Below are 15,967 nucleotides of genomic sequence, written 5' to 3' on the forward strand. Positions count from 1 at the left end.
GTATATAATAACCGCATGGCAGGTCTTTGGAATGAGAAGAAGACAAAATAGAGGTTGTTATAGTGTCACGAGGGGCATATTCAGAGTATGAAAACACAACGCAGCAGCAGTCGCGCTCTCTTGGCGTCTTCGGTTTGTTCATGCGACAGCCATTCAGTAACTGGATACTGCCTGGTGCTGTGGTGGAGGCTATCGTAAGGCCCTGGTTTTCGCGTTGTGACTCTGCAGGGAAATTACTGAATCTACAGATATATGCAGTGAATAAGAGCATAATAAATTAAAAAACGAAAAAACTGAGAAATTTGCTCGCTGGGAGGTTCTCGATTGGCCCCTGTTAGCACGGTGCCAAAGGTGCGAACGCTGAAGTAAGCATCTCACAGACAAACTTTTATGCGTGTGAGTAAGCATTAATGCCAGTTCCTTTTATGGATTTCAGTGGAGTCTTCGCAGACTTCGCAGCAATGTGACACCAGGCAGTACGAGCAATTCGGGAAGCACTGCTACTTGGTTGCCAACTATCCCGAAGTGTCCTGGGCCACAGCCCAAAGAGTCTGCAGTGAATCTCAAGCCATGCTTGCAGCTGTACGCACTGCCGATCAGGTGAGTGGCTCCGTCATTACTGTACTCGGTTTCAATGCCGTTTTTACAGCGAGTGTCCTAAGCTGCAGAATGCACTGAAAGTACCAAATGCAAACCAAAGCCCTGCTCTAATCAAACTTCCCAAACCACCACCAGGCAACTTCAGTACATTACGTTGCTTGAGGAACTTTCCTGAAATAGATATATTTTTTGTCAAGCTACAACATAGTAATTGCTCGAAGGTGTTTTAATAAGGCCATTGCCCCAAAGGAATCCTTTCTGCGATCTCTTGTGGTGACGTCGGTAGCTCGCAACGGCTTCACGTCCACGAGTTCGTGGTACTGGGTGGGTGGTTGGAAGAGTGCCACGCATTATTCGGACGCTGGATCTTGGCTGGACGCAGGTGATTCGGAGGAAGCGGACTTGGATTCCAATAGCAGTAAGGCTTCGAGTCATTCCGTGTCTCTCAGAATTTATAATCATTAATCGATTAAAGCACGCGTCAGACGGTGCACCGTTTGAAATAGCGTTAATTCCCCACTCATATGGCTTCTATCCATCAGGAGACCTTCTGGTACAGCGTTACTCGGGCGCGGAAAATTTTAACAAAGCTGCCAAGAGTCTCCTGTGTTTGGCGTTACAGTGGCGGCCTCACAATAACGCTACTGAACTACAGTGGACCTGGAAGCCGTGCGAACATTCAGGCCGTTACATCTGCCAGAAAAGCGCTTTCAGTAAGTCAGCGTCGTTTTTTTTTTTTCTTCTTCTTCTTCTTGTTTTTTTAATAACAAATGTGCAATACAACTATGTTTTTAAAATAAGTGTATTTCATTAGCACAAAGACGTAGAAGGGCAGTCAAGACCTAGTTGAAGAACACAAAGACAAAAAAACACTGAAGACGATCGTAGATTTATTATCATACAAGCTTTCGGAAGGAGTCCGTCCGGAAGCTTGTACCATAATTAATCTACGATCGTCTTCAGTGTTTTTTATCTTTGTAGTTCATTAGATAAGAACCACTCTTTTCTCCTTTGTAAATATTGTGAGAAAGCGATATGTAAAACAAACGTGTCCTTTCAGCACGGTGGCTGCATGCTATATTGGACGAATCCTAACAAGAGAGAAACTGATGATCTGAGGCTGGAACAACATAGAAGGGACAGATACAAACAAAGCCTCAAATTGCCTAAGAAGGCTATTTGGCAATTTCTTAGGCAATTTGAGGCTTTGTTTGTATCTGTCCCTTCCATGTTGTTCCAGCCTCAGTCCATCAGTTTCTCTCTTGTTCAACAGGTGCCGCTTGCGCCGATTTCCGTCGTATGAATGTGTGTATGAGTGAGCAAAAAATGTAGGAGTGAAAGGAGGGTGAGTGAGAGTGAGTGACTGGTTTGTCGTCCCTTCAGATGACGCACCCCGAAAGTCGCTGGAGAGGCGTGTTAGCTTAGCTCAATTGTTAGAGCCCTGGATCGGTAATCCAGAAGATGTGGGTTCGATCTCTACAGCTAGCTAACCTTTTCAGTGACTTTCATCTTTCATCGATGAATCCTAACCCACTTGATTGGATAAATTGGAGACTGCTATAAAATTATTGATGCAGGCTGATGGTAGTGGTGGTTCAGGGAAACATCACCAACTCCATGTCCTTCCCGAGTCAGCGAAGCTTCTTTTTTTTTTTTTTTTAGAGTTGCTGTACTCTTTTGATTGTCAGATTTTTTGCAGTGCTTCCATTTGTTCCTAAAGTTCATTCAGCCATTGTGCATAATACGAGGGGTGTTCAAGTGAAACCGGGTCTTTTCATTTTTCGCAAAAGTAAAATGAACTTACAGGCGAGAAATTAGTTTTATTTTTCAACGTAATCTCCAGCTGCACTAATGCACTTGTCCCAGCGTTTCACGAGGGCTTGGATGCCGGCAGCGTAGAAATCCTTACCGGCGCGTAGCAGCCATGATCGGACCGCATTCTTGACCTCGTCGTCGCAGCTGAAGTGGCGGCCCCAAGGAACGCCTTCAGTGGCCCGAAGAGATGGAAATCGCTGGTGGCGATGTCTGGACTGTAAGGGAGATGTGGCAGCAACTCCCAGCCAAGTTCCTGTAAGATGCGTGTCGTGAGATGGGCGGTATGCGGCCGTGCATTGTCCTGTAGAAGGAGGACTCCTTTGGTGATAAGGCCCGGCCGCTTTTGGTTCAGCGCCTTATGCATGTCCCTGCGAACCTGGAAGTAATATGCACTATTGATGGTGGTACCACTGGGCAGAAAATCAACATGAACAACGCCAGCCTTGTCCCAGAAAACCGTGGCCATGACCTTATCCGCAGACGGGGTGCTTCGGAACTTGTTGGGAGCTGACGAGCCTGGATGTTTCCACTGTTTTGATGCGCGTTTAGACTCAGGAGTGAAATGGTGCGCCCACGTTTCATCGCACGTGATGATCCGATCAAGGAACGGCTGTCCTTCAGTGTCGAAACGGTACCTTAGCTCTTGGGAGATTTCCAGTCTTCTCTGCCGGTCAGACACGGAGAGCTGCCTCGAGACCCAACGGGCACTAACTTTCCGAAACTGGATGTTCATGAATGATAGTATTCAATGTTCCCACAGAAAGGTCTGTCTTTCGAGCCAGTTTGAGACATGTTATCCTTCGGTCCTTGAGGATCAGGCGCTCCACAAGTTGGATGTTCTCAGGAACTCCGACACTGGGCTCTGAGCCGCCCCGGCCGGGATCGTCCTGCACTGATGTACGGCCGTCTCGGAACCGTTTGCACCACCCAAACGCTTTGCTGTGGCTAAGTGTATCGTGGCCATACTGAGCCTGAACTCTTCTGTGAATTTCAGATGACTTTACGCCTCCATTCACGAGAAACTTCATGACAATTCTCTGTTCGATGTGCGCGCTCACCTCGTTGTCGGCCATCTTGTCCAGCACGTGTCTTCTGTTTTGCACAAACTTTGGACCACCACGTGGTGAACGCGGATGCCTGTCGCGTGTGAAAATGACGAAAAAGAAGTAGCGCGAGCGATTTGTACACTCAGGAGACAGAAAGTCCCGGTTTGACTTGAGCACCCCTCGTAGTTTTTGAGGATCAATAACGTAACTGAACAATTGAGATAGCTATACGGTCAGTAAGTGCACTATAACATGTTTCTCGGAAGTAGAAGTCGCATTTTGTTACATATTGATGACATTCTACTCTGGCACCAGTTAGTTGGGGTTCACTCAGAATCGCTCGTTGCTCCGTAATTCACGATTGCACAATTGCACATAATTCACGAAAGGGCCAGTGTTTACCAAGATTTGAAACTGGACCTTCCGTATTTTCGATCAGGGATGGAGTACAGGACATCGGCGCAGCTTTCTCGTGAATCTGGGGACGGCCTCCGCGAGAGGGATAGAGCAGATGTAATTGTGTGAAAAATATCAAAGAGAAAATAGGTAGACCGTAGGATGTGTTGATATTTTTGCAAGTTATTGTAACTACCGGACAACGCTGTCGCAATTACAATTTTTGTAAAATCACCATTATAACTACTGACTGCTTTCCAATACCAGAAGGCAGCGCTTTCTCTCTCTCTCTTTCTCCACCTATAGTTTACTCCCTGCGTTCGGCAACGTGTCGTCTCCTGTGAGAGGTATAGACAGCGGGGAACACTTGTCGTAATTACTTTAATTAATTAACTTTAAAGTCTGATTCACATTACTGCGTCTACGTCTGCTTACAGCGTCTTACGCGTACCTTCGTTCCATCCCGAAGGATGTTCCGTTCCAATGATTCGCTGTCAGCGAACGTAACACGCAAGCGCAACCGTAACCGCAGTGTGAATCAGCCGTAACGGGTTGTTCTTCTACGTTTCTGTTTGTTGTGGCACTGCATGCGATACGGCTGTCACCCGCAGCCTCGCCTTCTCATTTGGTAAGGCGACCCTGCAGAGCGCGCGTTGTCTGATTTATCGTTGGGCTTGGTGTTGTTCTGCACCGGCGTTAGCATTAGGAGTGCCAAAATGGAAAAAGCTGTATGTATGTATGTGTGTGTCCGTGTATGAGATGGTGAAGCCTCACCGAGACAGCGGTATAAATGGACATGTAAAGGGGATATAAGAGGGTAAATGTAAATGGAGGTAAATGATTTCAAATTGAAGTAGTCGAGTAAGAGGTAAGAGTAATTAAAGGCAATTAAAGCAAGACAGTTCAGTTTAAAGGTAATGAGTGTAAGATATATGTAATTAAGAGAAATATGAAAATAAAGATTACCGAAGGTAACCGCAGGGTACCGGAGGTAATTAAATGTAACTAAAGGTAATTAACGTGAATTAAAGGGAACTGAGAGTAATTAAATCAAGTAAACGTAATTAAAGGGAATTTAATGAAGTTCTAGATTACCTTATGTAACCTGGGGCTACCTTCGGTAATTAAAGGGTAATTACAGGGTAATTGAATGAAATTAAGACTAATGAAAGGTTAATTAAATGACCTTACATATAGTAATTGCAAATTCCGAACCGGAAGTAATGTATAGACTGAAGGTGGACAACCGGAAGTGGAGAACCGGAAGTCCAGTTGGACCGGAAGTGTATACCAGAAGTCAAGTATAGACGGGAAGTGGACAACCGGAAGTCGGGTTTAGACCAGAAGTGGATACCCGGAAGTCAAGTATGGACCGGAAAAGCATTTCTAACGCATTTCTCTCGCATTTACTGCTAAATCGCCACTGAATTTTTTTAATTCGGTGTTAGCGCCGCGAAGCAACTGTGGCTATGAGCGGCGTATACAGATGGAGAAGAGACAGCAGGAAAGAGTGGGGGAGGGGGGTTAATGTGCGCCCTCGGCCGGCTTCACGGGGAACTGTTCGTCTGGTAAGTCTGCCGGAAAACCTCAGATAGCAGAGCCGCATTTGAACCCACGAGCTCCCAGTCTTTTGCACGACCTTGGCTAACCAACGAGCGGATGCTTTCACTTACTCGGCCACGCGCCGCTGGTACCGGTGGGTTAAAATGTAATGTAATTGGAGTAGATTTACACCTAAGGTTTGTCAGTCTATTTGTGTGGCTGAAATGCTACACTTGCTTCAGGGTATACAGGACTGCGGCTAATTTGGACCACCTAGACTTCTTTTGACGGGCGCCCGAAATCTCCGACACACGATGCCACTTATCTCCCCCACGTTGCTACCGTACTCGGCTGGGATTGAACGCGCGATCTTGAGCTCAGCAAACCAACACGTTACCGACCGAGCAACCGAGGCCGGTTGGCCGGTTACCGGCGAGTTAATATTGTACAGGCCCGTGTGGCATTCGTGCAATATGCAGGCACGAAGTTCTACGAAGATTATGTCCGAAAGCTTGTTACTCACAGAGTCCAACTGCGTTACTCTGTTATATAGGATTGCACAAAGAACCCATGAAGCGACGGAGCTAGAAATGAGCAATGGTGCGCCAAATATTCGCGCGGAAAAGTTATTCTAGCTGACACGTAGAACACTCCTTCATTAGGCGCTAAAGTATTCTCTGGAAATGCAACCCTCAGTCAAATGCAGTAACTGCGATTATAATAGTTCGATAATAGTTTGAAAGAGGAAATCATAGACAGCGTACTGACACATTTTTAGTGTCTTTCCATAAAGCGTAGCCATAAAGTGTAGGTGAACTTCCGTTTTCACGGGTTCGGACTGCGTTTCTTTCTTTCTTTCTTTCTTTTTTGCATGTGTTTGAGATCATCACGAGATAATTTGTTTTCAAATATTTCGAAACTGCGGTAACAGTACGCAATCGTCAAAATCGTGCTGCAATATCTCACTATGTTGGGAAGATCACAAAATAACGCATTTTGACTTGATACAGCCCAAAACACAATATGATGAATACATAATATAATTTGTGTCTTTACGTCACAAGACAACTTCGATTAATAGAGTAACAAAATAGTTGAACGTGTAGACTCAATGTTCGGCTTCCTATTCAACACGTGGTAGCGTTGGAAAGGACCTTTTTCGTTTGCGAGGAGGTACACGTCCTAAAATGAACATCATACCCGGACTGCTGCAAATGACTGTGGCGCTAAAGCTTGCGTAAACGACTGTGGCGAATGACACGAATGACACTGACCCTCTGCTTTATAGATTGCTATGCTCCCACCAGATCATGGATTATCTGTATACAGTGACTCTTGCAAGTTCTGCAAAGTGAAATCACGTCCGACACCCTTTCTATGCAGTTGTACATGACGTGTTCGTCATATACAACTACTGTGTTCACGATAGGGTCACGATGTGCTATTTGAGTGGGTGCCCTGACACTCTGACATTACAGGAAATACTGCCGAGGGCGTTGCAGCGCTTCGTGCGCGAGCGAGCGCCTATATGGATAGGGTGTATTTCGCGCGTTCCGACGCAAAAAGTATATATGTGGCTTTTCTCCGTACGACAGCGGATCAGCAAGGGTCTTCTGGAAAAGAGCGATTATCTTTGCTTTTTTACCATTGGCCCTGAATTGACCTTGAATTGACCTGAATTGACAATTGAGCTGTCTCGCGACGTAAAGCCACGAGTTGTCTATCTATTATCTGTCTGTCTATGTATTTCATCGGGAAGATTGAAAAAACGGTGTCTCCTACTATTCAGAGTGTGGCACAGTCGAGGGCATAGAACATATTCTTAAGGGCATGGAACATATCACACACACGACATAAAGGTGCATCCTCACTATGCCGATCGTCATAGTGAGCCATAGGCAAAGCACACCGCGAAAGCCGATCGGCATAGTGAGGACGCACCTTTATGTCATGTGTGTGATACTGTTGTCACTCGCCTTTAGTCTTCACTCGCTCCAGTAGATAGTTGTCAATTTAATACCTTGACGGTTTTGGCCGCTTGGCCCCACTCCTCAGGCGGTGTGCACTGGACACTCTCATATCATTTCTTAGAGATATCGGAGCGGACAAGGTGTTCTCACGCTTTGGGTCTGGGATCCTTTTCCTTAAGTACTTTGTCGTTTTTGTTTTCGGTACGTGCAACTGATCAGAGCCCCTGTCTCATACTTGTTTCTTGTTCTCCCTTTTTTACTTGGGTTCTCCCTTGTTCCTCTCCTCCCCTTGTTGTTACCTCTTTTTCTCCCTTAAATACATTGTGATACGTTGCCGACGGTGAACGTTTTCAAAAAATGTTGTCGCAAAAAAGTAAATAATCGCTCCAAACCGACTGAATATTCACTGCACTCTTTCGTCCTCATGCCCCGCCCTGCGATGTCCTGGCGACAATAGCGACACGTCATTTTGACGTCGCCCATCATCAGCCATTTAGAATGCGGGACGCTTATACATTAATTTCTTTGTAATATCGAGAAGTGAGGTCGACTCTAAACATATTCCCACTTGTCCAATCCAAGGTAGCCAGTTCAAACCGTACCGAAAACCCTCAATATCCTATTTCACGTGCGCACTATGTTTTCTGTGCTGTATTGCACCGCGAGGTCATCGCGATATTCCCGCAACCGGTGCCCTCGCGAGCTGCAGCTTGTCTCAGTGGGGTCCGTCATTGGCTAGGAGAGCGAAATCTCCCCCACCTCCAGTGCCTAGAATTCGGTGTTGTTATACGCTGGAATATAGTGACATAACCCGGTTCAAGGATAAGGAGAGACTCGCACGGATTATGCTCTTTGAATGGCATCGTTTCGTGTTAAAGACGCTCGCTAGAAGCAAAAGAATTTCATATTTGGATATCGTGAGCTACGTTCTTTCATTGGGCATAATAATTGGAGAATGTTCGTCGACCTGTTTTGTGCCCCTTTTAGTGCTGTGGAGCAGTCGGTATCCACGTTTCCACGTTTTGCTTTCATTTTTCCCCCCATTTCTATTTTTCTTCGTCGCATCTAATATTTATCGCTCGCTAACTTCGGCATATAAGTAGCACACGTGATCGCACCAAATCATGCTAGTCTGCAGTGAGAAATACCTGAGAGAGAAACGGAGAGAGTGAACTGTGCTATGGCGATATAATCGATAGCATACCGGACCGGAAACCTAAGAGGTGTAGGTACCTACATATTCTGGCACATGTTGGCTTTTTCATGAACTGCTTTAATGTTATTGCCCTGTTTTTTCTCTATATATTATTTTTTTTCCTTTCGTCAGAGCTGTGTGAAATGAAATCATGATAATTTTTATTATTCATAATCCCCACTTCGGTGTCGAGAAGTAACGCTTGGACAAAAATAACTTGGCTCACGATACCCGCGGTGATTTTACCCATTAATTGGTTCATGTGACGAGAGCTGAAAACTTGTTTCAGCCCTGCCTACCGATATGAATTCTACATTCACTGCTCAGAAAGGGACCGTGACGTCTGTCAACTTTCCTGCTCATTACCCAAATGAGTTGCACTACTCCGTGTCTATCGTCGGTCCACCCGGATCCCGAGTCTTCCTCAGTTTTTCCCGCATAGACTTGGAGTGGCAAGCAGGTTGTCTCTACGATTATCTGGAACTTGGAAGCCCCGAGAGCTCTTCTCCACCCGTACGCATCTGTGGACAGCATGAGCTTGATCTCGACAGGTAAGCTTTAAAAAGAAAACAATACAGGTGTTGTGAACCGATGTAGAACAAGCTAAGTTAATTTAATTGATCCACCACGAAAAACTTGAGACTGGGGACAATGCTAAAGGTTTCAGTTTCAGTTTATTTATGACATTTCATGCAATACATGTAACACTGGGACTGCAGGGCAAGCCCTTAGCAAGGTGGCAAACCCTTGGCAAGCCCCAGGGCAAAGGTGCCTTGGCTGTGCTCCCAACTGAATACAGGGTATGCGAAAGATACAATACCATATTTGTATCTGAAAGGAAATAAATGAAAGTCTGCTTAGAAGTCAAGTCATATGCTTGAAGACGCATTAGCTCTCTGTTAAATAAATAGCAACATTGCATTTTGGTGTATATCTAATCCCATAAATCGCGAATTAAAAAAAAAAGAATGCTGATCTCCAATATTCCCAGCGACCAATGCACTTCAGGAACAGGCGGACAGCCAGGAAAGTACATGGAACACTTTTTCCTTATAATACGCAGGTACGACTACTTCTCAGGGTCCAACGAGATGCATCTGACCTTCCACTCAGACTACTCTATTGCTGGTGCGGGCTTCTCTGCTACCTGGGAGGTTCTGGACGCCGCCAGTGCCTGTGGCGAGGAACCGCTGACTCTGACAGCCAGCGCTGTTAACCTTATGTGGCTCTCATCTCCGAGGTTTCCTTCAACTTATCCAACCAATCTGCATTGCCAGTAAGTTTTATATCTGTATTGTTCACTGATTAGGTGAGCAAAAAGAAAAAAAGAAAAAGTCAGCCCATCTTCCTTAACATTCACTTAATCTGTAGACGCAGAAACTTACGTTTCCGAGGCATGTTTCGCAGACAGCCGTTTCACACTGATTGGAGCTGTTCAGCGCAATACGTTCCTGATGGTGCCATGGTTAATGAGAAGTCACTTACACTACAGTCAGCCTTTTCTCTCTCTCTCTCTGTTAAATAAGTTTAAGATGTGGACTGGTTGGTAAGACATTCTTGCTAAAACCATTAAAACTGTTTTAAACTTTAAAACTCTTACATTAGAACCATCTCTCGACTCAGCTTGAAAAACTAATGTGTCAGCAGGGACACAACTGCGCAATGAATTCATGTCACGTCCATGCCTTGTGCTGAAGAGCTCGGATCAGCCATCCGCAACTTTGCATACATTCAGTACAGTTATTCGAGAGTTTTATTTGCAGCGTACGCATTCGCCATCGCCTCTGACAATGAAACACCCCAATCGTCACATACATCAATCGATTTACCGATCAATCGCGGGATATCGTTTGAGGAAACCAATGGGAGGCCGCTCCGCATTGTCGCCCTTCTTGAGAAGGAGAGAAGAGGGAAAGTGTAAATTGGCGGTTTCTTTCGCGCATGATTCACTAACGGCGCAACGGATGAACCCCGTTCCTTTTGTATTGCTGTCAAGGTAACAGCATCTTTCAGTCCGGGAGAAGAAATTTTTGCGCTTTAGTGTCCAAAAGACGTTATTCTTCCATTTTCAACAAATCGGAAGAGAAAACGATGACGTTCTGAATGATGGTTGTTAGGAATGCGTTATGTGCATGGTCAAATTTGGAACCGTGTTTGTTACTTACCTTAGTACGGATCTCCGCAGTTCACCTATTTTTAATTTGTATCAGTTCGTGAGCGTCCGACCTTCACTTTCTATAGCACTATTTTCTATTTATGAATACAAACAAAGTGTCCCACGGTATAAAGGTTTCCAGACGTTGCACATCCACAGGTGGGTTGTCTGGGTGGGACGTGCACGTAGAGGGATTTGAAATTCTAAGTAATTGCTTCAGTGAATTTTTACGGTAACTGTTTTGGGAAAAAAATGCTGTCGTGGCCCCAGTTCCTGAGTCGCCAACGGAATAATTTTGTAATGTAAGTTTGCCGCAAATATCCTGTGCTGCTCTTTTTCTTTTCTTTTCTTTTCTTTTTTGTTAATATGAGCAAGGTGAAGGAGCTGTTTGCTTGTGTGACACACACCCAAAAGAACGCAAATCAGCCTAAAAGAACCGACGTCGTCAAGGAGCGTAATGCACATTGGATTCAGAATGCGCAAAACTCTACACTGTTCAGCTTTTACGTGTTCCTGCAGGTATATTCTGAAATCAGAATCCCCCGAGCTTCGAGTTCTAGTGACAGTCGTCGAGTTCGACGTTGGTGGTCCAACTGGAATTGATGCAGCTGGAAACCGTGGCTGCGCTAACGACTTTCTCAATGCCTCTCTGGGAGCCTCGTCTGGAGAAGGCCGTGTTGTATCGCTGTGCGGCGGGAACCAGACATTGCAACCGGGGTTTCAGTTACTCTCTTATGGAGACATGCTCACACTGGATTTCTCCTCTGCACCTCATCGAACCAGAAGGAATCGGGGCTTCAACATCACGTATCAAGCTTGTAAGTACACATAATGTCTGTTGAACTTTTTCTGGATAACGAAAGCCCTCATAAGTGCGTAAGAGACCTTCGTGGAACCCGTGTCATGACACTTAAGGGGCAGAGGTCGCACAAAGTCCATTATGTGCATTGTACATCGCCATCCGTTTATGCGACCTGAACTAACGTCAGCCTGGCTATGCTGCGCTCTGTTTTATCCGTTTCTGCTACGTTCCGCTGACATGACGCCGATATAGAGAAGGGAATTCTACTACAGAGGACATCGCTGAATGCCTTCGTGAGAAAATTAGAGAATTAAATGCGACGGAAATAGTAAACCAAATACCTTCCTTCTCCCGTGGATTCACAGACGGAACTGTGCATACAAGCCAGGCTTACTCTCGTACAATCCCAACCCTCACTTCCCTACCCGAATAACCCTACTTTAAACCCGACAAAGTCAAGGCTTTTCCTGCTAAGACGGTATAGTATCCACGCCATTCAATTTCATGTGCACTCTTAAGAGCTGCCATTTTTCAGGGAACGAAGCGTCTTTGGAAACGGTGCTGCGCCTTACGGAACGTTCCCGAGGTTTCCTTCGCAGCCTGAACCATCCTCATAGGCCCCCCAAAGGCATCAACTACGCCATTCGCCTTGTGGCCCCTTTGAGGTATCGTATCGAACTTGGTATTCTCAACGGAACAGCTGTCAAGAAAATGGCACCAGAAGCTTTCATCACGGTTAGAGATCCCTATCGTAGACCTGAACGGCCGTTTGAGATCCTTAGCTCGCCTCTCATGCTGGAAGCGGTTAACGTCACAGCGACATCCACACTCCACGTCTTCTGGTTCTCGTACGCCGCAACCGTGGGTCCTTTCGAAGCATCGTACATCGTGCGAAAAGGCAAGCTGCATATAGTTCTCTTTCGGCAGGGTGGTCTTATCACGTCTAATTGTTCTTCCGTAGATTCATCATTTTCGAAGACGACGTCCATTCTCTTGGATGCGTCACTGGACTCCTGCTTTCCCAACTTCTGCTACGATAGCGCTGCTTGCATCAAACACATGGGAAAGATTGTGTGCGACTGTAAGCCCCCAACCGCAGGTGAGATCTTCGTGTTTCAGTTTCTACAAATGCAGAATAAACATTTCACCTGTTTTCTGCAAGCGTGGAGTTAAAAGTCTTGTTGCGACCATACCTGCTAGCGTTCACCACAGTTACGTCGCGCGAAAACTAAAGAGGACTATATGCAACAACGAACCAAACACTAAAAATATTCTGAATGGAAAGCGTCTTCTTGTGATCATACGCGTTCGAGCAACTTTGCAACCCGCTGCTGTTCTGTGGAACGACTAGGTTTCTACAGGGCGGCTTTATTCGGTGCGGTTCACACTTCGCCCTATGCTTCTTAAAGGGCTTTGTATCAGGCTATACGCTCACAATGTATATGTATCTGTCTTCTGAAAAACAACTCCGGTTAGCCTTAGATGGAGCTGAATCCTTCCTGAATGTGCGGATGTCTCCCATGGCCCTCGACTTGGCTCACATGCTTGGCACAAAACAAAACCGAAAGCTGGTGACGTCACTGCAGCGAAACCGCTGTCTATAAGATTCAAGTACGAATAATTGACCGCGAGTTTGCACAGTGACACTGAGCATTACAAGGAAGTATGCGGCAGCGTTTTCTTGGCTTCGGTTTGGTTCCGTCGTTTGGTTTGCTGCGGTATACCATATGCTGCTCACGATGTGAAGTTCTGGGCGTCGATAGTGGGCGTCCACAATGCCTGTATCCGTCAGTCGCATATTACGTAGTGGTAACGCTGGGGCTCTGTTAAGTCTGCGGTCGGTTGCGAATATGGCTCCTTGACGTGAACGAGATCAGTCCCCCTGCCGCATAGGCGGAGAGTTTTCAATTCGCCGGAGAGGGCTACGGCACAATGCCCCCCCCCCTTCCCAGCGCAAACGCTTCAGGCTACCGGGTACTTTGCCCCCGCGTCATGCACTGCGTGAGGCATATTTTTACAAGATTGTCATGTTCATTCGCATGAAACGTTCGATTTTTCGGATATCCCCATAACGTTCATCTTGAGTGTCAGTTGGGTAGACTTCTCGGAGGGGGCCTTGCCCCCTGGGAAAGTTCCGCGAAGTGGGGAGGCACATGCCCCCACGCAGTCGGCGCCTATGCCCGGCCATCACCTCACCGTACTCTCATAGAAAACTCGGCAAATATTTGTCAAAAAACGATGTGGCCCTTCGACGAAACTTTTCTTCTTTACTCCGACGGCGGGGTCCTCAGCAGCATAAGCTGGCCCTTGTCGAACACGACGCCGCGGCGATGCTTGTCGAAGAGGCGCTTCGGTTTTTCTTGGGCCATCTTTATACTGGAAGCCAACTTCCTAGCTTGCGCCAGGTTGGAACGGACGACAGCGGCATAATCGGACGTTTTCTCGGTCGTCTCCGACGAACCCTGTCCTAATAGGCGGTATTGTAGCAGAATACGAAATATGGTAGGACATCAGGCCACTTCTCCGCTGTCTCCGCCTCCGGGCGTGTGGAGAGGGCGACGCGGCGCGGGCAACCGGCAGTGCTGCTGTGGTGGTCGACAGGTCCAGACGTGTCTGCGTGGGCGCGCCATAGGTTATGAAAGCTGTGCGGAGGGGCAGCGGCGAAAGAAGGCTGACTGCGAGACGGTGCCGCCAAGCTGAATCGGAGGAAACCCGAAAGGCTGAGGATGCTGTCTTGCGTCAGCGTTGTGTAGGGTCGTGTGAAGGGTCGTTGAAGGGTTGTGTAGCGTTGTGAAGGGGAGTTCCCAAAGGGTTTTCAAGTTTTAATGTGAACGCATTTCCGTCGGATCCACCAATGGATCGACCATGATTTTTGCATCCCTCGATCCGTTATATGCACCGCTGGGCAGCCGTGCTTCAAGATAATGCGACGCTCGATGAAATTCTAGATAGTCTTCGCTTCAATGTTGATGACTGCATTTGCTTCAATAAACTTTGTGATTCAATCGATGGCGACAATGATGTGTCTGCATTTGACGAGCCAATTGCAGTGGACCTACGATATCAAGCCCAACAGTGTGGAAGGCGATGTTTACTTCCACAGGCTCGAGCAGTTCGAAGAGAGCAGACGCCGTAACCTTCATCCGCTGGCATGGGTCACAGCTCTGAACGGCGTGCTTGATGTCGTTGTACATCTTCGGCCACAAATACTTTTCACAGACACGTTATACCGTGCGGCAGATGCCCATGTGACCACGGAATTTCCTGCTGTGGAAATTGTGTCGGACCTTAGACCGGTTGCTGCTTAGAAGACACAAGAGCTACCGTTGGTGAGGACGGCGTCGGGTTTTACAGAACGCCGTCGGACAGGATTTATCTCTTGCTCACTTGCTTCATCTTCCTTGCTTCATCTCCTTTTCGGTACCAAGCTTCTCTGCAAGTATGTCCTGCAAAAAGGAGTTCAATGTCCGTGGATGTATTCTGCAGTATCTCGCAGGACACAGCAAGGATAACATATTTTGTTTCGGACGCTGGAGGTGGAGTACGTGATAAGCAATCTGGACCTTTGTGAGAGACTGCGGACTTGTAAATGGCTTTGAAGTCCTATTCTTGGAGGTACGTAACTACGTGAAATTTTCTGCCAATGATGAATAGGCGCAACTGGTCGATAGCCCGTTTAAAGACGAAGGCTTCTAGTTCTGTAGATGCTTAGTTTTCCTGAAGTGAAGCTGAGGTAGATGACTGGTTAAAATTATCCACTTTCCGTCTTCTTGCATTCGAATCGCGCCGAGCCATGGGCACGTTCCTCGCCACTTTGTAGCTTCCCAAGTTCGCTTTTGCTCCGCCTTCGCAAGATGGTCAGGGGCGTGTTCACAGCCACGTCGCACAGATTCGCAAGTTTGCGTTGACTCCACCCATCACCATAGCAAGAGTCTTGCCACGTGGTACGCCTCGCGGGGTGAGCGTTAAGGAGCCGTTCCCTGCCAGCCCGTGCGCTTATGGTCGTCGGCGTTGGGAGAGGATATTGAACAACGAAAATATGTTCGATGTGCGACGGATAAGCATAAATAAAAAAACGCATCGCTGATGGCAACCCAGTGTTCAAATACCGCACTCATAGGGATGCCTTCGCTACCATGTGGGGGAAAAAGAACAAAGAGAGCATGGTGACGAAAGTATGTCAAATTAATACTCCTAGCTTTGTGTGTTAGCTGTGTTAATACTAAACTCGTACACAACCCAAGTAAGCTATGTATCGTGCCATATCCTGACAAATGGCGACTTGAATATCAATCTGAACCTGTGTTTGATCTTCCATGCAATATTTTCGTGAAGCTTCAGAGTTCGTGAGTAAAACGCAACTGATTATTTGAGGTCTGCTTTGATAAAGCGGTCGAATACCTCCTGAGGGTATTCGATGTGCTGCCGAAACCTCATACTATGTAC

The 15,967-nt window shown here is 46.6% G+C and overlaps 1 protein-coding gene across 1 annotated transcript in view; it reads left to right on the forward strand.

Moving 5' to 3' along the window:
• The first annotated feature begins 148 nt into the window (after nucleotides 1–148).
• The window catches only part of LOC135377815 (uncharacterized), a 34,145-nt gene continuing 18,326 nt past the window's right edge, over nucleotides 149–15,967 (forward strand). Inside the window, exons 1-9 of the mRNA XM_064610505.1 lie at nucleotides 149–365; nucleotides 437–600; nucleotides 850–1,018; nucleotides 1,143–1,313; nucleotides 8,854–9,115; nucleotides 9,628–9,840; nucleotides 11,239–11,537; nucleotides 12,057–12,419; nucleotides 12,483–12,620. Coding sequence (XP_064466575.1) covers nucleotide 365; nucleotides 437–600; nucleotides 850–1,018; nucleotides 1,143–1,313; nucleotides 8,854–9,115; nucleotides 9,628–9,840; nucleotides 11,239–11,537; nucleotides 12,057–12,419; nucleotides 12,483–12,620 — 1,780 coding nt within the window. The 5' untranslated portion in view covers nucleotides 149–364. The remainder of the gene's footprint in view (nucleotides 366–436; nucleotides 601–849; nucleotides 1,019–1,142; nucleotides 1,314–8,853; nucleotides 9,116–9,627; nucleotides 9,841–11,238; nucleotides 11,538–12,056; nucleotides 12,420–12,482; nucleotides 12,621–15,967) is intronic.

The sequence above is a fragment of the Ornithodoros turicata genome, chromosome 1 (assembly GCF_037126465.1).
Source record: "Ornithodoros turicata isolate Travis chromosome 1, ASM3712646v1, whole genome shotgun sequence".
Lineage (NCBI taxonomy): Eukaryota > Metazoa > Arthropoda > Arachnida > Ixodida > Argasidae > Ornithodoros > Ornithodoros turicata.